This window comes from Xenopus tropicalis, chromosome 6, assembly GCF_000004195.4.
Source record: "Xenopus tropicalis strain Nigerian chromosome 6, UCB_Xtro_10.0, whole genome shotgun sequence".
NCBI classification, from domain to species: Eukaryota; Metazoa; Chordata; class Amphibia; order Anura; family Pipidae; genus Xenopus; species Xenopus tropicalis.
In genome coordinates this window covers 31,963,658-31,986,232 of record NC_030682.2, presented here as the reverse complement: position 1 = coordinate 31,986,232, position 22,575 = coordinate 31,963,658, and the positions used below count along the sequence as shown (strand labels likewise).

At 37.8% G+C, this 22,575-nt stretch overlaps 1 protein-coding gene across 2 annotated transcripts in view; it reads left to right on the top strand.

The window, feature by feature from the left end:
* The window catches only part of cdk6 (cyclin-dependent kinase 6), a 100,063-nt gene that overhangs the window by 1,643 nt on the left and 75,845 nt on the right, over positions 1-22,575 (top strand). The window contains exon 2 of one of the 2 annotated variants that reach the window (XM_002934591.5): positions 1,001-1,489. In XM_002934591.5, coding sequence (XP_002934637.2) covers positions 1,251-1,489 — 239 coding nt within the window. In that variant the 5' untranslated portion in view covers positions 1,001-1,250. Of the gene's footprint in view, positions 1-261; positions 1,490-22,575 lie in introns of those variants that run through there. The other variant, XM_031903784.1, reaches the window with a different exon arrangement.

Genomic DNA, 22,575 nt, shown 5'->3' with positions numbered 1-22,575 from the left:
TTGGGTATACAGCCCCCAAGAAACATTATGTTGCTCAGTCACCCCAATAAGTGGTAGGTTTAAGATATAGCAAAGCAAGTCATCCTTGGCTTGTAATGAGATCTGCTATAGACAGCCACTGGTTATGGGCTAATGCAGCGGCCAGCTGCTGAGCTGATATAGGTCTGAGTCATTTTAATTAAGTACACAGTGCAAATGAGTCATTAATATAATGAGTAAAAAGAAATAACACAGAATTTTGGCACATGAGCAAAAACTTTATTTAAATTTTTTTTTTTATGAATTTTCTCATAAACGCTACATAAACAATGCATGCATTCAAATAGTGGCCATTTATTTGGTAAAAATGTAGGAATCATAAAAAATGAGCAGGAAGGCATATTTAAAATTCTTTCTATGGTTTCGTAAGTATGCTACCCATATACGTTTAATAACTTTAGCCTGAAATGATCACAGCTGGGGATCTACAACTCTAGCTGCTGCAGCCTACAATTCATCCCCTCAAAGCCTAAAAGGGGGGCTGTTGGGGGTTGTAGGGCATTAGCCAGGGGGTTAAAAAAATCCAAGTCCAAAGGTTTCAAATGAATGGTATAGCAGCACTAAGCCACATTGGAAGCTGTAATGTTGGCCAGTTTAGCCCATCAAAGCAGGAATATCTGCATGGCAACTCCAGCAGTTATGCATATATAAGGACATGCAGTTAATGAAGCACTGTTTATCTATTGATATTTACTCCAATTGACATTTATAGATAAAAAGGGAGTTTTTTTTAATTAAAAAGTCAGACTTTTCTGTCAGGGAAGTTGTTTTGTGATCTGAGCCCTGTAGCTGCCCAGCTATTGCCTTACTATACACCCCATCACTCTGTTATAAGCTGTAGCAGTGGGAGGGCTGCTGGCAGTTGTAGTTCCTTGGCAGATGGTGGGCCACACGTTATAGATGACAAGAATCAAGCTAAGAAGCCACTACATTGTGACCATGTGGATGTTTGTCTCCTCAGATGATGTGACCAACCCCACCCCCTGTGCTGGCCAGGGCTTCCTGCTCCGCGCTGGTAGCGCTTCAAGTCGAGCTGTGCGCGTCTGTGTGAGCGGCCGGCTCCTCTTCTTCTCCAATCCCCTGGCTGCCGAACCGCTAAAGCGCCGCTCCGCACACTCAGCTCGCCATCCAATCTGTTCCGCGCAGGCCCCTTACGCTCCAAGCTCTCCAGCGGCCTGGGATAAACACGCCCCCTAGCGGCCGGATTGCCCATGATGATGATGATGGAGAAGGACAGCTTGGCCGATCAGCAGTACGAGTGCGTGGCTGAGATAGGGGAAGGGGCGTACGGCAAGGTGTTCAAGGCCCGGGACTTAAAGAACGGAGGTCGCTTCGTGGCGTTGAAACGAGTGCGGGTGCAGACCGGGGAGGAGGGCATGCCGCTCTCTACCATCAGGGAAGTGGCGGTGCTTCGGCACCTGGAGACCTTCGAGCATCCCAACGTGGTCAGGTGAGAGGGGGCGGGGCATGCGGACACGTGGTCACCACTTGTAGCGGGAATGATGGTCCTGGGAAGAGACCATGGAGGTGTTACGGTAGGGGGGCATCGGGGCCCCGGGCATTTATATGAGTGGTGGGATAGAAGAGCACATGGCACTGTCTGGCATAGGCATATATTCTTTGGGGTTCTTCAAATTAATTGCAGTGGAGCCAAGTCATTCTACCAGCTTGCACATTGGGAATTTTCTTGCTTGGTCTATCCTATTTCTCCAGGGGCAAACATTGGCCCTCCATATGTGGCTGAACTATGGCTAGGATTCAAAGTGTGCTGGGAATTGAACCTTACATGGCATGTTTTACCCCCCACCCAAGTGGGTATCCATAGAACAAAGTACATTTTCCAATATTTGTTTTCAATGATTTGTATTCATTTTTCAGATTAAACATGGTGGACAGTGTTTCATATATAACATATTGAAATACAAAGTCCTTAGGGAGATAACCAGGATTAGGGGAAAGGAGGAGCTTAATTACTCCTACCCTCTCTCAGGGAGGGGTTGAGTATAAAGTGATAGAAAGGGTGGGGAAAAACAATTAAACCAAAATTATAGTTTATAAAGATTTATTTTCCAATATTTCAATACAAAATTTATTTTGGCTACCACCTAGAACTCGCCCCCCAATTTAAAATCCAGTTATCTCACGTTCACTAAAAATATGGGAACAAGGTAAGAAGGCTTGGGACCTTATCTCCAACCATACCCCATCCTTAAGTTTACTTAGAAGCCCAAACTTTTCCCCAGGCCTAACACAAACAGTGTTTTCAGTGGTGGTCTGAGCTCAACTTTGCACTTATGAATAATTTTATTCACAAAAGTTCTCTAATACCTATAGTAAAATTGCCAGAAGTGCATAACCTTCCCCCTGTAACACCTATAGTGACCCTTTGATTTTTGAATTATATTGTATTACAATTATTTTTACTTTTTAAGACAAATGGACCAACTCCACCTCCTTTAAAGAACTTAAATATGTTTGGGCATGGGAGAAAGAGTTAGGCTTATCTCTTGAAGAAAATGAACGGGCTACTCCTACTTTCTCAAAACTGCTCATTGCTCTGTTAGCTCTGGTATTTAGGTTGGTACTTAGTATCAGTTCACATAGACAAACATGTACCTTCTCATAACTCTAATTGTCTTAGGGGCTGTCAAGAACCTGGGACCATGGCACATATCTGGTGGGAGTGCCATAAAGTTAGATGTCTTTGGTGTCAAGTTTACACAGTGATTGACTACTTGGTGTTACTCCAGTGTAAAAACATTGTTAATAAAAAAAAAATGCATGAATCCGAAGCTCTGGCAAGGATAAGTGGCATAAACTGATGGCATAACTGAGTTTTATGCTATTTCTTTGTTTATCATTTTTCTGAGAGATGCACAGTGCCTGTAGACAGTGATGGTATTATCCTGTTTTTAGTATATTTCACTTTCCCCAAAACACCTGAATGACACCTTTTAATATATCTACTCATGTTAACTGCCCATGTGTGTTTATGTTTATTTCCTCCTCCATGATTTATCCCTCTTGTCCTCTATTCTTAAACTGTATTAGCTCAGCTATTGTATATTCCAGCTTAATGTAAGGCACAGTACCATATTCCCTTGTGAGATTCCATTTTAATATTACCTTTATCCCAATAGCTTTTCCTATATGAGTTCTATGAACCAAAGTGTTCACCATCTTCTTCTTTACCTTTCTCATTTTTAGGACTGACATCAGTCTTCACTGTAGGTTTGACCCAGTGACATAGGCAGAAGCTATTGTGTCTGCCCTAAAACATGTTTTTCTGCCACTCCAAACTCAAAATGGTCAGGAAGATGATCTCAGCGAGGGTTTGACCCAATGGCATTACCAAAAGCCAAAGGCCAAACAACTTCCAAACTGTCAACAAAAAGATCTGTTTAGCAAATACTGTACCAGGCAATACTCTCATACTCTGTAGAAGACTCTGGGTTTTCTGTCTCTAATGCTTGTACTTTTACATTGTTATAGTAAAAGAAAGTGTCATTTCCAGGATATTGGGTTCTGGGTTGGTGAACAAATGATTTCTGAAATGGTGCCTGTATCCTTTGAAAGACCAAACTAGATTTTCACATAATATCCAATGTTAATGCTTAGTGCATTTATGGATAGTTGTTTTATACCTCTGGATTCTCACAGTAAAGTAACAGGCTATGCCTTATATGTGTTTTATATCTGAAGCCTTATTTATTCGCTATATATATATATATATATATATATATATATATGGAATAATGTATCTACTGTTGGAAAACATAAGAAGTCTTATAGGCTTCCATGATTATATCAAAGCATGAGGCTGTAGGCCAGGCACTTTCATGCAGGTTATGGAAATTTAAGGTGACTTCTAATATTCTCATATTTTGCAAAAGGGAGTATATTATTATTTACAAAAGCAAAAAACATGTGGTGTGATTTTTAAAGTGAAAGGCAGCCAAATAAGCTGAATTTGTAAGGGATAGCTCCAAATTGCCCCAGTTTATGGTTATATGACAAAGAGTCACAAAAAATATTATACTGTGAGCTTCCCAATAAAGTTCATTCAGTAGTAAGTAGAAAAAAAATTTATTAGGACATGAGGATGGCCTAGTGTTTTTCTGCGTTTCATGCCTGCTGGGGCAAGAAACGCATTAGGCCATCCTTATGTCCTAATGTATAATATTATTTATAATACACAGAGTAATGTGATACAAATTACATCACCTAGTATTATTATTGTTGTCAACACTAAGCTCACTTTATAAGGTTATCATTTATATATATATATATATATATATATATAGAGAGAGAGAGAGTGCATATGTCCTGACCCCGGGAATCAGTATGGTGACATTTGGACCATTAGTGAGCCCTATCTCATGCATGCTATTGACAAGGGATCCATCAGGGCAAAAGTGACATATATGACAGTATGGATGAATGTCATAAAGAACTCCATGAGAGTAATAGTCCACCTCCATAACATAGATATGAAAAACAATTGCTTCATCAGTGATCAGCCTTACAAGACTTTTAACTCAAAGACATGTAAAATTTTCAAGAATTACATGAGGCACCATCATGTTAAAAGACCATTCAGGCATCCTAGTTTCTACAGGGGCTTGCATATGTGCAATTATTCACCCCCTTTTTGCACATATTTTCATTACATTACTGTATGACTGTTTGTCAACAGCAGTATCTAGGCATCTTGTTAACAGAAAGAAGAATGCATGGTATAAAATGCCGATAAACAGTACTAGAAAAGAACCTGTTTCTGCTAAAAAACAGAATCTTGAAAATGAGTTCACGTCAATGTCCCAAAAGCCATTAGCTAAATATGTCAGAGAATTTGTTGCACAATTTAAAATGAAGGTTAATGTTAATGTCACACACAGTGGCCATTGGCTAGATTGTAGATGGTGGACCACTGCCCTTTAATGGTGACTGGAGGCGTTGAACCAAACAAACAAGCTTTTTACCTATAGAGAGAAGACAGAATATTTGAAAGCAGCTTAAATGTGGGTGTCAGCTGGGTATGTGCAACAAGCCTTTACATCTGGTGGCCATATTAACAATAAAATATATCTTAGAAACAAAAATAATGAAATATTTCACTGTATATTAAAAGCTTTTGTGTATGATGTATGGGTACGTTATAAAATAAGTAAAAATTTAATTTCTTGCAAACTTCCCTAAAGTTGGCCATACACGCACTACTAATATCGTACAAAACCTTGTTTCGTACGATATTCGGTGTGTGTATGGCAAGTCGGCGAGTCGACCGATATCGCAGGAGGCCAGGTTAAAAGATTTTGATTGGGCGCCATAGAAGGCGCCTGAGCAAAATCTGCCGTCAGGGCTGAATCGGCAGAAGGAGGTAGAAATCCTATTGTTTCTACCTCCTTATCTGCCTTTTCAGCCCTGAAGGTTAGTGGCAGATTTAACGATTGCGAAAGATTACAAATCGCCACGTGTGTGGCCACCTTTAATCATTTTTCTGAACTTGTAGGAACTGTCTTGCTGGGTTTTATAGCTATTTATGATCTAATAAACTTAGTAAATGCAGATTCAATTGGTTAATCGGTTAAAAAGTAAATAAACAAAAAGTTTGCCTTATAAAATCTGGCAAACTTTTGCATTTTTAAAAAAAGATTTTTGGAAAACAATTCCATAGATTTCCATGGAGTTTTAAAGAACTCACTTGCATGTTCTGATTTAGTTTTACCTGCTATCCAGAATACTTGGGACCAGGGGTTTTCTGCATAAGGGTTCTTTCCTTAATTTGGATAACCATATTTTAAGGATACTAAAATTTTATTTAAACACAAAATAAAAACAGTAGGATTGTTTTGCCTTCAATAAAGATTAATTATATCTTAGTTGGAATCAAGTTCAAGGTACTGTTCTAATATTACAAAGAAAATGAAAATTAGAATTTTTTGATTAAAATGGAGCTTATGGGAGATAGCCTTACCATAATTTGGAGCTTTCTGGATAATGGGTTTCTAGATAAGGGATGCTTATGGGAGATAGCCTTACCATAATTTGGAGCCTTCTGGATAATGGGTTTCCAGATAAGGGCTCCCATACCTGTATTACGTTTATGTGTAATGATGGGCAAATCTGTCCTATTTTGTGAAAAATTTGCGAAAGAGGGAAAATTTGCAAAACCCAAGTCCTTGGAGTTGCAACTTTTTTGAAGCTGTGCAACTGTTTTTTACATTGGATTTGATGACTTTTTTGTGGCGAGTTGTGGCGAAAACTTTTGCCCATCATTAATTAGTCCGCCTAGTCTTTCCATTTTTGATACATCATTCGGGATGCACCCTGCTTAAAAACAATATGATTTCCTTAAATGTGATTTGTGCTGCACGTGGCTTATTCAGTTGTTGTCCCATTAAAAAACATACATTTAACTCATTGTTTTTTTTCTAGAATTGAAAAGATATTTTTATGTGGAAAGCTTGTGAATGCCTAGGGATTTAGAAGTATCACAAAAACAATATTCTGTTCAGTTTATGAGACATGAGATATACATGTATGTATAGTCACTGAAATGTGACATATATGTTCTGGTGTTTTTATGTTAAAAATCTGGGGTACTCTAAATATTTTAGTTTGAATGACTCATCTTCATGGTTCCTAGAAACCTTATATAACTCTTGTTATGTACTCTGGAGCACCCTTTATCCATATAGTTTTTGCTTAACTACACAACTTGGTGTTCAGTCAATATCAATCTGATATTCAGCACTAAAATGATTTAACTCTTGCACTAACACCAGCTATGCAGCTGGTTATTTAATTACCCCAGTTTTTCAGCTGTATTTGTTGGAAGAGAAACCTTGCTAAAAAGCTGTTGGTGGAGACTTTCTTCTTATTCTGGAACAGCATAAAAAGCATGACTGAATCCCTTTAAAGGTGTTTAAGGCTTTTGGTTGACCTTCTGATTACTAAAAAGAGTACTTCACTGTCAAGGTGAAGCAAGGCGTTGCCAGTGTGTTGCCTTGGATGGAATGATAGATAGATAGATCAAGTACAAGTTCTAAAATTCTCTGTTATTTAAAGCCCTTATAAGGAACCTGTGATATTATAGTGCTTACAGGAATAGATGAACTTGCTTTTTAGAGGAAGGCATGAATTACATTGATAAAAGAGTAATTCTAAAAGATCTTATACTTTCAGTTTCTCCCCTATGTTTGCATAATATTCATAAGTGACTGGGTGCATGACTCACTCTTGTATCTAAAAAATTCTTAGTAGTCCTGAAAACCCTCAATATAGTGTGAGAAAAAAAGATGAACATCTAGTTTCATAATGCATCAGAAAAGTGACCATTCCCATGGTCTCTAACATGCAAAAGTGTGGCTGACTTAAAAAGCTATGTGCTTTTATATGTGCTTTTTGATAGGAGCTCTGTTCTTTGATGTTGGGCTATTAACCTGGAGTATTGTAGCAATGGTAGTTTGAAATCTGTACCTTTGTATAGTTTATTGCTCAGCATATTCATATAAAGTTTAAAGCTAAATATATATATATTTACATTTTACTTCAAGATTGATTGAAAAGCAAATAATTCAAACTTTTAAAAATGATTTCCGTTTTCTCTGCAATAATAAAATAGTACTGTGTACTTGATCCCAACTAAGATATTAATCCTTATTGGGGGCAAAACAATCCTATTGGGTTTATTTCATGTTTAAATTGTTTTAAGTAGACTTGAGATATGGTGATCCAGTTTATGAAAAGATCCTTTATCCAGAGAATCCCTGCTCAAGAGCATTCAAAATCATAGATCCCATAACTGTATTGAGTCTCTAAGAACAAAAAAAAAATTGTTTGTTTTTTTTTTTGCAAAATTTTCAGAAATAAGAAACATCAATGCTTCCTGGGAATAACATATATAGGGTAAGTGTGCCCTTTGATGCAGGGGAGGTGTGGCTGCTAACACCACCTGGTAATAGCTTCAGGGTTCCCAGTGTAGGCTGCATCAAAATGCGCAGCACACCTACGCCTAAAGAATAACACAAAGATGTCAGTTTGATGGCAAGAAGTGACACCAAGTATACCATGCACATTGCACCTGTGGTAGTTTGAGAAATACCCAACCATTCAGTAAAACCATATAAACACAAACGTATACTTTAGTTTGAGCAGATAAAGAATCTAACATGATGAGCAAGCGCTTCTTATAGGAGAACGAGGCCTGGGAGAGTATATGAACTGCCAGAGTCATATGACTAGACCACAGGAAGCCAGCATCCTCATATGCCCTCTTATAATATGCAGTTGAACTAGGCACTGGTTCAGAGCCAAATGACTCCAAAAAGATATGTAAAATTCCTAAATCTGATCTCAAGGCAGAAATATTTATAGGATGACTAATTGTAATGCTTCGTTCTCATGTAGAGCTTCTGTGCTATTCTCTGTATCAGGAGCTGAGGATTCCTACGCTTTAAAGTTCTGCAGTGGTTTTTTAATGTATGAAGGGTATGGCAGTAAATTGATTTGGTTAGAAAGCTGACCCTTGAATCCAGTAGAGTGATATGTATATCATTGATAGCAGAGTTATTCTGCAAGGTATTATTGTTTCAGTTTCTTTCCTTTGAAACTTATCGTGGTCATGTAATTTAGTTAAAAATATGGAGCCTTAACAAGGAGCAAATAAAGCTAGTAATAAAGAAGGGATGCACCAAATCCAGGATTTGGCTGAATTCCTGCCTCTTTTCGAACCGATTCCGAATCCTTCAAATCATGTGACTTTTTATCGCATAAACACTGCGTGCGTAGGGTGCTGTTCACATTAACCCGTCATTTTGCTAATTTGTATATGCAAATTAGGGTTCGGATTCAGTTCGTTATTCGGATTAAACTTTTACAAAAGATTCAGGCTTCGGCCGGATTCTAAAATACTCGATTCTCTATCCCTACAAAAAAGATGAGCAGTGTTATGTGATGGCTAAAAATGTTTTGAGATGGAGTTTTGTGTGAATAGTTAGGAATTTTGTTTCAAATATGTTCCAGTATACATATGTATGTGGACATGAATTTGAATCACACTGTCCATATCTCACTTTTTTAGTGGTCAGTATATATCTTTAGTGGAATGGTACTTATATTCATTTGTCCACTTAGTATTCATCATTAGGCATTTACAAAAAGTTCCAGATATTAAATACATAGGGTTGCAAAGAGTTAATAAGGAAATATTAGACACAAACTAAGCCCATAACATAGGTTTGTGACAAGACAGCATAATTATGTCCTAATAAACATGGGTTTTTATTATGCCACATACGATTGTACTATATAATAAGACAGTAAGCAATATTAAAAAAATGTGGATGAGCCCTACGTATATCTATTTGTTACTGAACCATGGGGAAATTATTGATTTATGTTCCCAATTCAATTAAGAAGAAAAAACATTTACATTGATTATTAACCAGGAACTCCATTAGGAAATAAAATGATTCAGTCTGTCTACTAGATGTTACGCTTTAAGTTACATTTTTTACATACATTTTTTATGCTATCTAGATGTTAGTATATCTTTTCAACAGTCTGTCTATCTAAATATGTGGCTTCCCTGAGATAAAAAAAATAGCAGAGGTTAGAACATTGGAATCCCAACTAGACTCAGAATGACATTAATACTAGCATTAGCTACAGTTACAGGTTGAAAAAAGGGCTTGGCTCAGTTCTTCTCTCTCAGATTCTGTCCTACCAGCATGCTGTTCTTTTTTGTTATACAGGTATCGGACCCCTTATCCGGAAACCCATTATCCAGAAAGCTCCGAATTACGGAAAGCCCGTCTCCCATAGACTCCATTTTAACCAAATAATTCACAATTTTAAAACTGATTTCCTTTTTCTCTGTAATAATAAAACAGTACCTTGTAATTGTTCCCAACTAAGATATAAATAATCCTTATTAGATGCAAAACAATCCTATTGGGGTTAATTAATGTTTTATTGATTTTTTAGTAGACTTTAGGTATGGAGATCCAAATTACGGAAAGACCCCTTATCCAGAATACCCTTGGTCCCGAGCGTTCTGGATAACGGGTCCTATACCTGTATAAGGTGGATCTCTTTGGATGAACAGCACGGTAGTCAGATATGAACCAAATGTGGTCAGCATGGGGGCCTGAGTAATTTCTGGAAATCCAGGTTACTATTATACCAATGCAAATATCTCACTATAGATTTGTAGTTTGTATAGTTTGCATATTGCATGTTTGTAGCATTGGGACAGTCAAAGTAACAAAGAGATCATAAATCTAAATGTGTCCAGTATAAAAGAAAAAAGTCAGAGTTGAGTTGCCAGTTTGCTGTGTCCAGAGTTAGAAAACCAGGACAAAATATTAAGGAATTTTCTTTATCTTCTTTAACTTACCCTAAACTGTTCCTTTATTCCCATAAGGATGTTTAACTTCCTTGTATGTTTACTCTGATGCATTGTTTAATAAATATCTGAAATGCAAACAAAGAAAGTTTATACAAAAATAGACGTTTAATGAGTTGGCCCCTTCTTGTTTGTAGTTTGTATGTATATATCTGTATTATTGTGCAGTGTACAGGCTACACATACAGTCGTTTGCAGTACAGTATGTTATTTAAATACCAAACAAAAGCATGTAGATGGTAAAATCTGCATTTGTGCTCCCTAGAGCCTCTCCTTTATTTTCCACTGTACTCAAATGTTGCTATGCAATGCATACAAATACTCATGACAATTCAGCTCTTGACATGTATAGACAAGTAAAAGAACTCTGTAAGGTGGCCAACACAGGAACACAGAGCTTTGGAGAAAGGAAAATAAAAGCATTTGAATATAGCTTTTGAGTTTTGCTATCCCTGAGCTCAGTGTAGCATTAGTGAGATCATTAATGACATTTCCAAACCAGCATTGGCTTAGTACAAAGTTTCATTGCTCCTACACAGTTCCTGATGATTGTTCTTCACATCAGTTTGTAAAGTTTATTTACAACTATAGCGCAGAGATCACGTTGGTGGAGATTATTTTTTAGACCATACTTTTCATACTTTACCCATGATTGAGCGAGAAATACAGCTGTTTTCACAGATGTCATTAGTACCATGGCTATTCCCATATCAACATTAACTGCTGTCATAAATACTACTCTTCCTATATGGCTCAACACCTTTTCATAGGCTAAAGCCAAACATTATAGAGCGTTCTTTGATATCTATGTTTCATTTGAAAACAGATGATAACCATTTCAACCCTGTGGTTGCACCTTTGAGAGTGGTTGGCATAATTCTGGTTTTAACTGTAAAACAAATATACAGTATAGAAATTTTTGAAAACATGTGTACATTTCTTTTAAAGACCCTTAGGTGTTATGTTGGTCCTCATTTGTTGCAAATATTTTACAAGTTATGATGTAAATTAGCCTTCAAAGGAATCAAAAATCATAGACATAATTAGACACAAGTTCAAATTGTAGGGTTCATTTCTGAGCGTGTAATCAGCATGCAAATGACAATTACTTTAATTGCCCAGGAGATCAGCTAATGGCCTCATTCAACTGTTGCATCTAAGAAGTGGTCAAAACTTGTGCTATTTAAAAGGCAACATGTGGTTTAAGTCAAAAACAGATGTGCTTTTATTTGCTTGGCCTAGTGGGGATAGAGGTGTAATTGCCTAATGTCTCAAAGATTTGATTTAACTGTCAACATTGTATATTGGAATTTAAATTGATCTGGAATTCTTTGAGATGTTTGATTTGCTGTTTTACTAGTATTTAAGGATTATTGGTTTTGTAAAATATTTTTCATTTCAAATAAAGGATATTGCATCCCGTATAAGTTCAAATATCAAGGTCAGCTAAAAATAAATAGGCTGGTCATCTAATTTACAACCACTGTGTTCTGTAATTTACTCAATTTCTACCTGCAATTTATTCAAAATACAGGTATGGGATCTATTATGTGGAACGCTTGGGACCTGGGGTTTTTCAGATAAGGTATCTTTTTACAATTTAAATCACTATACCATAAGTCTGCTAGAAAACATTTAAATTTTAAATAAACCCAATAGGATTGTTTTTGCCACCAGTATGGGTTTATGTAGCTTAGTAACCATAAAGTAAAAGCTACTTTTTTATTATTCCAGAGAAAAGGAAATCAGAATCATCTCTATGGGAGATGACCTGTAATTTAGAGCCCATACCTGTATGTAAAATCAAAGAACTATGAAACAATTAGGTACATGTACACATTGACAGGTTTTGGGTTACAAGCTAATTATTTAAAAAAAAAAAAATTGATGCAAGAAAATGAAAGTTATGGAACTCAGTTGCATATTCTGGAATTGATTATGTCGAATCTGAAGGTCGACAGTTAATGCATATGCCCCTAAGTGTTTAGCTGAACAAAACCCAAAAGTTAAAAGCAATAATTTGAAAGGTTATAATTTTTTGCTTTTTTGGTAAGATTTGAATATTCAAATTATAGTTTGCATTTGGTTTGGTTTTCAGCCAAATCTTTTATGTGGATTCAGTATTTTGTTATTATTAACATATGTTATAAAATGCCAACATATTCTGCAGCATTGTAAAATTAAACATACAAAAAAACATACAAAACAGCCAGTACCAAATGCAAGAGTGTATAGACAAATCCAGGATTATTCATGGACAACTATAGGGTTTATTAGGAAGGCCATGTCTGCTGGCTGAGAGAAGCAGATACACGTGCATCTTCTGCTTGAGTGCAGGTACACGGAGCAGAATTTACCTTAAAAACCACATTTTCAGCCCAACCTCTGCTCCAATCCAATACTTTTTACTGCAGATAAACAGAACTGAGGAAGGGAGTGAATCTGCTTCTCTCAGCCTGCAGATAATGCAGGCTGAGGGAAGCGGAGCAAATGTTCCATGTGCACATGGCCTAAGAAACACTTTTTATTAAACCAGAAAAGTAATGCCATGCATGTTAGCCCCCGCTGTAGATGCAGCTTTACTGAGTAGATGCTTGGAATAGCATTTACATACATCTCAAGTGATATAAATGGGGGCATAAAGGGGTTGTAGACACGTTGATGATGTTCTTGGAATTCCTCCTGTGTATTGGTTATTTATCTGCATTGATTTAATGGTATAGACCTTTGCCTTGCCAAGCTGCATAGCGGAATCATTCTGTGGGCTGGGTGGTGCGTTGAAGGTACATAAGTAGATGTGACCGGTGTTATCAAAGGAGGCATATTATTGCAAAATGCTGCACAGAAAGGTATATTGCATTTATAGCCGAGGGCCAGCAATGGAGAACAGAAAGAAGAAAAAACAGACTTACAGACACGGCCACCTCAATTCCAGTAAATGCAGATAAAAGGGAACTACAGCAAAAAAAGGGCAATGTGAAAGCAGGGAATGCAAGTTACAAGAGAGATGGGAAGCAGACAATAGAAACATTCAAATATTTCAAAGGAAGTAGCAGGAAAAGCATTTTCTGTCAGTGGTAAATGGCTACAACTAGAAGCCGCATCATGAACTTGGGTAGCGGATAACTGTAAGGTGAAACAAACACTTCTTTACAGAAAGGAAGATAATTACATGGGTAAGCCTTCTTGAACACATAGAAATGGAAGACTTAAGAGTTGTACATATGATGTAGACCAAAATGAGAAAATGTTGAGCCCGTACTCACATATAAGTCTAGCAAGGGACTCCTGGAAAGTAAAGATGGTAGCAAGGTACTCCATTAGAAATTCACAGGTTCAGTTAATTTGTTCTAAAGGGTAGTGTTAGCTCTGTAAATAAACTTAACACTTAAATTCTCTGGGTGGTGCCTTATATATCAGAGAATTTAGCTTTCCCTGTCATCCCCCAGGTAGTTGGCCAAAATGCCTGGATACCCTGCAGTAAGAAAGACCGAATAGTAATAAAATGCACACTAACTCTTACATGTGTCTCCCTAATTTGCATCTAGGTTATTGCGCTGACCATTTCCTATTGTTTCAGTATTTTCATTTCATGAGTGAAAAAAACCTCTCCCACATCTTATTCTAAATATATGGCTTCTGTTCTTTTTTGCAACCCATTTTGGTTTGTTAAATTTCATTATTATTACCATTAGTTGTTGCTGTTCCTTTTTTAATGTTTTTTGAAAAAAAAAAATACGGGCAGTAAATGAAGTGGGCACTGTTAGCACACATAATACCAGTAAATTGATCACTAACTAAGCTGTGTATATTCTTTGTGATGGTAGTGTGAGTTAGTGTGTGATACTGACTAAATGCATCAGGCAGATCAAGGGGCCCCCAATTCTGTGTGTTCAGCCAACGACCACATACAAATGATAATGCAGGCATTGGACAATCAGGCTTTTAACTCCGGCTGAATAAAAGTCTCGTCACTCCCTGACATATTTTATAGGAATAAAGTAATCATTCAGAGCTCACACAAGGCCAGTTAAGGAGCATATTTGCGATGTAACCAGGTTTTGGCTAGCTTTACTATGGACAGGCTGTGAATTCTCCGGCAAATGGTCTCATCATGCTCTTTTAATTCTTTTGCCATTCACAGAAGAGAATATATTCAATATTTTTTCTATATTGCTACTTATTGCATAAGGTAAGGAATGGCCTGACCAATATTTGGACCTTCAAGTTGGCCTTGAACTAAAATATATTAACAAAAACTATGTTAAACTATATTGAAAAAAATTATATTGTAAGATGATATTTTCGCATATTTATCACTGAAATTATTTGAGCCCATAATTAGAGGTGTCCTGGCTGGCCCAGGCCCTGAAGATTTACACGGGGGTCTAGCACAATGATTTACTTCTTCAGCAGGTGGTGGGCCTAATGTGTCCAGGGCTCTTTCCACAAGTGACATTAGCCCCCTGGTTCCAACCCCATCAGGCATACTTCCCCCAGCTCAGCTCAGTTGGGCCCTTTCATTAGAAGACACTTCGGTGACATCTGAGATGGGCAAGTCAGGCAACGGTGAAAAAGGTGATGAAAACATGACAGGACAGGCCCAGGATGGGTTAGGGTGGGACAGATTGTTGGCCCACACATCACTACCCTTAATGTTTGTTTTTTCACTTTTGGTTTTATAGACAGTATTAGTTTAGACAAACAGTTCAGAGGGTCTACCAAATTGATTATACATATACATGTATCAGATCTGTTATCTGGAAACCCCTCTTTATAAATATACAAGTTCATTTCCAAAAGTCTTCTACTTAATTCTTATTTTTTCACATATTTGTTTTTTCTCTGCAATAATAAGTACATTAATTAACTAGTACAACTACATATTGATTGAAAAAAAATGTAAGTTTAAAGGGGACCTGTCACCCTAAGAAATAATTCCAATTTCTTTTCTGTTGGGTTAGTCAAGCATAATAAAGTTCACTTACTCTACATAAATTATGTAATTGTTTCTTTTGGTCTTGGAATTACATAACTACAGCAAGCAGCCAGGTGCCATTTTGTTAGTAAGGAAAGCTTTGCATCATGCCAAAATTGTGTTTATGTGCCAGAATGGGGGATCTGATGCCCTCCTTAAATGGTGAGGAGGAAAGAGGAAAGCTAGGAGAGCAGTGGCATCTAGAAGTGATGAATGAAAAGTATATGACAACTGGGATATTTAAATGTTTTTATAATGGGTATGGATGTGTTAATAAAAAAAGGAATTTGGACTTCATGTTTGATTTGAACAGGACTTTTATTATACATATATGTCTGGGTGACAGATCTCCTTTAAGTATTTTTAATAGGCTTTCAGCATGTTCCATGTTACAGAAATACTTCGTACTGCAAAAACCCCAAGTAAGAGGAATCCTGAATAATTGATCCCATACCTGTATAGAAAGGTTGTTACTTTGGAGTAAAGGAGCATCCTGTATAACTCACTGACACGTGCCTTTGTACCAGTCCTGACAGCCTGTAGGTAAAGGGGGTACCTTTGGGAAGGCGGCACTTATAACTTAAATCTGCTAAAAATCATTCAAATATTGAATACTGTAAACCCAATAGAATTGTTTTGCCTCCAACAAGGACTCATTATACCTTAGTTGGGATCAAGTACAAGGTACTGTTTTTTTATTACAGAGAATAAGGAGATCATTTTAAAAAATGATTTGCTTATAATGGAGTCTATGGGAGATTGCATTTCCGTAATTCTGAACTTTCTGGTTAACCGGTTTTCAGATAAGGGATCCCATACCTGTATTGTGATGTGGCTTGACTGGCTGAGGCTTTGGCAAGAAGTGGCCCTTTTTTTAAGTTAAGAATATAGAAGTGTGTGTTTGCTAGCCTGTTTAAAGATGGAATTGCTCGGTAAATATTTCCCATCATTAACAGAGTGACAAGAATGAAAAGAGACAATTTTCAGTGTGCAAAATACACCCACACATGTATGTGTGTATATATATATATATATATATATATATATATATATATGTAGAGAAAGAGAAACTAAAGTTCCATGGTCAACATCAACAAACTGTATCATAGTTGTGGTAATTTTTGCCATTTTAATTGGTCTCCCATTGTGCAGGGATAGGATCTGTTATCCTGAAACCCATTATCCAGAATAGGGTTACCAGATCACTTGAAAATTCAGCTAGCAGGGCTTTTTAAATGCAATAAATGCTGACCTGCAGCATGCATTTATTTGTAAGACGTGTCCCTGAAGTTTTAAGTCATCGGGTCATCCTAATATAGAAAGCTCCAAATTATGGGATGACTTCTCCTATAGACTCCATTTTAATCAAATAATTCAAATTTTTTAAAATAATTTCCTTTTTATCTGTAATAATAAAACAGTACCTTGTACTTGATCTCAACTAAGCAGGGCTGGGCCAAGTAAAATGAGCAGCCCATGCACATCATTGAGGGGGTGGGAGAGTGCAGGGGATCACTGAATATGGCTGCATTTTAGCTCCTCCAGAAGAGGTATGTGCCCAGCGCCCCCCCCTCCCGGCCTAGGCATGTTCCTCTTCTGCTTACCCCTAGTTCCAGCCCTGCAACTAAGATATAATTAATCCTTATTGGAGGCAAAACAATCCTATTAGGTTTATTTAACATGTAAATGTTTTTAGTAAACTTAAAGTGTAGAGATCCAAATTAAGGAAAGACCCCTTATTTAGAAAACCCCAGGTCCCAAATATTCTGGATAATAGGTTTCATACCTGCAATAACTTACGCACCCAAGGACTTATATTCTGTCGAATCATAAAATAAGGATTTGGTTTGATCTAAATATTGGGAAAAAATGGGGAATTTGTTAAAAATCTTGAACAAACCAATGTTGCTTGTTGGATCTAATGCTTTAATTAATTCTTGTTTAGATAAAACTGATATGCTTTATTTCTATAAAAAAGATAGGGGGTATGCAGGTTATTTTTGCTTCAGTAACTGGGCAGATTCTGAGTCCCTTTGAACAAAATCCCTGCTGTTTTTGTAGAGGAAATCTAATGGCTTGCTGAGGTGCTTGTGAAAATAAAGTGTTCCAAATAATCTGGCAAATTCAGGTCAGGTCAGTGTTACATTTTAATGACTTAAGTCACTATATTGCTGTGAAACTTTCTCGTGATACACTGTAATTGGAAGTGGGGAATGTTCAGGATACAGCGGATAGCCAGTAAGCTGTCCTCGAAATCCCCCCAAAAATGAGCTACTCAGCCTAAGATTGTGTCTGGAGGTGTAGCCCCTCCACAGTTAGTTGATGAGGTAAGTAGAGCCATCATCCTACTGTTGCAAGGAAAATTGTGAGCTGGAATTCAACCAGCTTCCTTTGTTGTTTTTCACTTATTTGCAGTTTCTGAGATCATCGAATAACTGCCCTAAGACCATTCAATAACTGTTGATTCATGAGGAAAACAAGTACTTAGGAGTTGGTATGGCCAAGATGTGATGTGGATGCCCGCTTATGAAGTCTAACTTGGGGGATCCTGTATCAGTGATGTATAAGAGTTTGTTTTGGATTTTCTCTTAGATCCCTATTGTGTCCCTGTGCTATAACCAGACAGAATGTTAAATTAAGTCTGTGGCTTTATTGTAATTATAAATACTCTTTAGAAAGGGATGTAATAGGTGATATGCCATTTGCAAGCAACCACCTTCAGCACAAGGCACTGCTGGTTTATAAAATCTCTGTGACCTAAAATGATAGGGCATGGTTATTGAGAGGCGGTGCATAAAGACAGTGGTACTAATTAATCATGCCCAGGCATGCCTTTTATGGTGGTCATGGAGCACAGGATTAAAATGATATGGCACACCAGCTTAAAGGGCTCCTATCACAATGATTTTGCTTCCACACACCCTGTCGGTACTAGGCCGCCCCCAACAGGAGCTCCCGGTGTGGGCAGCCATGTTATTTAGTGCGCATGAGCAGTGGATGCGACTCACCCGCCTATGTCACACACATGCACATAATGAGCTGTGGCACTCATGCATGTGCTCTATCAGCCTGCACCTATTGTGGGAAAGCAAAATCATTGTGATAGGTGCCCTTTAAGCGGCAAAGATGTTGGCGACTAATGAAAAAAAAACCTCTAATCAGCAATTAAAAGGGAACAGAAACCTGTTGAAGCAGAAATAATATAGAGAAACCCAGCTAAGGATGCCATCTGTATTTAAGAAGTGTAACAAAAGAACTGTACCAAGCAGTTAACAAAGTATTGACTAGTATTGATTGATACTTTTTAGGGAAAAGGCTTTTAAAAGGAAGTTTAGTAATAAAAGAAACTTAGAACTATGATAGTTATGCTGGTAGTTTGTAAAGTAATATATTATAGTGTCTCATAAATGGTTTTCTTAAAGTTAGATTAATATTACCGGAATCAGATAGATGCTAGATTTTCCTGTTACAAAAGCAGCAGGCTAAAAAATGCAATTCAACATTGAAAGTTTATGTTTTTATAGAGAGGAATGCCATGTGTAATAATGGTGTAACTGCTTTGCAAACAGGAATTCCCCTTTACCAAACTGACTCAGAGTCTCGAGAATGATTCAGAGCTGATTTGATATTTGATTCAGTGATACTGGGGATTACTAAGAGTTAGAACCGTACAACTTTTCTCTATGAATACAGAAGCAAAAAATTAAAGTAATTATAATTGTGTGTGTGTGTGTACTGGGATCTTTTGCTCAGGCTAATGAGGAAAGCATAGTTCTTGTAGGTAGACTAAATTATTTTACTGAATGAATCCCAGTAAGTACTTCTGTGTGTCTAGGGATGCAGTTGGCTTTCTATATACAGTAACTCCATGTAAGTGCCAGTGGCCCTCTGCATGTTTACAGCGGCTACCATAGCTGGAAGTTCCGTGTCTGCTGCCCTGCAACTTTGTATACAAACCCTCACTCTGCACCACTGAACTGGAATGGTTGGCATTAAAGATAGATGTTATTATAACTGAATAGGGCTCCAAGCATGGGAAAGCATACATTAGTACCAGAAGTATATTGCAAGATTTTATTACAGCACTATAGGCTTTTTGAATATTTTAATGTGATGGGCATTGCTTGACAAAATACTCCTCAAGACATGGAATAAGTTGTTAACTGCATTTTAGGGTCAATGAAGTTCTGAAATTTGTTTGGGTAAATGCTTGTTGACACTTTTATCAAACACAGGATAGGTTACCCACATTTAAACACAGAATACTTGTTCCTATACACACTTGTTAGACTCATCTCTAGTGTTGAACTTATACAGGTGTGTAAAACAGGGGCTCATGGAAGAAACCCTGGCATTACCACCTGCATTGTGAAGATGTTACCTTAGCATATTGCAAACACTGATTTGCACATAACAAATTGCATACAAATTGTGTTTCAACCCAGGGTACCTGAAATGGCTTGATTTGCACCTAACAAAAGCTAAATGTGAGCATTACTTGTAGGCAGTTGTTGAAATTCTTAGAAAACACTGTATTGTGGGTAAAAACCTGATGATTTTTTTAAGTTTTAGCACTTTGCTCATGTGTTTGTTAATGAGTGTCAAGATGTTCATTCATTTGTTTATGGAAACGGAAAAACAAGACACAGGCTGTTGTCTTTTTTAGAAAACTAAAACCTGCATTAACCACATATGTGATTATTTTTACTAATTCCGTAACTCCTTTCATTATTTCATGTACTTTTACAAAGTCAGTTCTTTTACAGAGACTAAGAAATGCAAGTACTGGGGGGAAAATCTTTAAAGATTAAGTAAACCTTTTTTTCTGGCACTAAAATTACTTTTAATAGTGCCCAGAATAATATACCTTTATTCCTGCTTTCAGTCACATTTCATTTCTGCAGCACAACAGCTTGCACGCTGCTTGTGACGTTACTTCCTCAAACTAGGGGGCTCATTCAGGTATGGTGACAACGCACCTAAATACAGCACTGGATACTGCACAGGCCTGATTGATTTCCATTGGAGCAGAGGCAGCTTCATGCTAGACTAGGAAGTAGCTGAAAGAGTTGCAGTTGTACTGTTTGTAAATTAGAAAGGTAATTAAACTGAATGCAAGGAGAAAGGTATGTTATTCTAGGGGCTGTTTATAGAGTCTTTTTTTTTAAATAAAAGGGTTACTTATCCTTAAACGTATGATCTGCTATGTGTCTAGTCTCTGTAATGACCACAATTTGGGATGGACGATGTACTCTTAAAATTGCACTGCTGTGGTGTGAGTATGAATCATAGGAAGGTGATCTGACTCATTCAGCCATCAAAGCAATCTGAAAAGCACACTTCGTACATTTTTGTCTAATTATTTTTCAAATTCCCCTTCCCTGTAAATACATGATTCACAATGTAGTTTTTCCTTTTAGCTGTGTTATATATATATAGATTTACTGCTAAATATATAGATTGAGTTCAGATATTGTAGTATGGGTTTTGTTTTTCAGTGAAATGAGTAATACATATTAAAGAAATAAAATACAAAATGACTAGTTATGACATATCAGTGGCCAGAGAAAGTGCCAGTGACTGCTAGGACAAAGAATATAATGAATTGTAACTAAAAACAGTAGTTCTTATATCTTACATAGGCAAAACTGACCACAGGGGGTGCTATATATGTGGAAAGATAGGATATTGACCATTTTAAGGCTCATTTACTACCGCTAAGTGCAGGTGTGGTTCAGCAAGTTTGTCCCAGTTAGTTGCATGAAAAATACCATCCATTATATGTACTTGCATTGAAAGGTACACTTGCGCACTTGCACTGTATGCCTTTTGATGAAGGGGAACGCTGAAGCTACTGCAACCTGTAAAGGGACATATAAGAGCATAATTTACAACTACTAATAAGTGTGGTCTAACATGAGCTCATTGGGTGCATGTATTGATGCTATTTAATAAAGCTACTTGTGTCCAAACACCCTCCTTGCACTTCAACATTGCTGCAGCAAACACCATTTCATCAGTCCTGCCTGTTCCATTGAAACCCAGACAGGTATGCCTGCTGATGCAGGAGGAACCTTGGAGTGACTGCCAAACTAAACATCCCACAGAGGGCTACATTATTAGGTGCATCAGATGCATGACGTAATAATCACAAACTAACCCCGTTTTAACACAGTTCTGACCAGGCTACCACAGGTCCACACTTTTTTGCTCCTTAATTGCACCATGGCCCCAAGTTCTGTTCTATTGGTGCTCCCCCCGACCTCCTCCCAATCTCGGCTGTGTAGTGTAAGGTACATGTGGGGGGTGGACCACAGGTTGTAGTGCCAGCTTATGACTACGGTGGGGGCCCCTGAGGTGGCAGCTCCGGTGGGCCCTGGACACCACAGTCTGACACTGCTCCTACCAGTATCAAGTGAAAGAGAGACGGACAAACAACAGACATCAATATCAGTGCACTAACCAGCAATAGGAGTGGAGACTGAAAATTGGTAATGCGCGCGGGTGGTGGAAGGTAGCCATTCGTTATATAAGGTCGCCCAGCAAGCGGATCCACCGATATGCCCACCTGAGGTGGGCGGTATGAGAATAATCGAATTACAATGACAGGAATAGGACCTGTCGGAACGAGAACTGCATTAATAAGCTTATGCTGTTCCAGCGGGAAATTCAAACCTGCCCAATTGATATCTGGTCTAAAATTGGCCGGGTAGGCCCTTCAAGAGTGCCCATATACTGGCAGATAAGCGGCTAAATCAGTCTAAAGCAGGGGTCCCCAACCGCCGGTCCGCGGACTATTGCCGGGCCACAGGCTGCTTTCTAGTGGGCCGCCTCTGTTCCTGGCCGCGCTGAATATGCCCACCCCCCGGTCCATGGAAAATTTTACCTGCTTACCACCGGTCCTTGGCACAAAAAAGGTTGAATCTGACATGAATCTGCAGCTTAAATCTGCCTGTGTATGGCCACCTTTAGTTGAGAGCATGGAAGGGTGGCCAGAACACCAAGAAGGACTGGTAGCCAAGGGTATCAGGGCCCAACAGGAACCTACTTGATGTTGTTTGTGCCAGAGGAGCAATACGAGGTATTAGCCTAATAATAAGCAAATGGCATATCTATTAATTTTGTGTGGATTACAAAGTCGATTTGT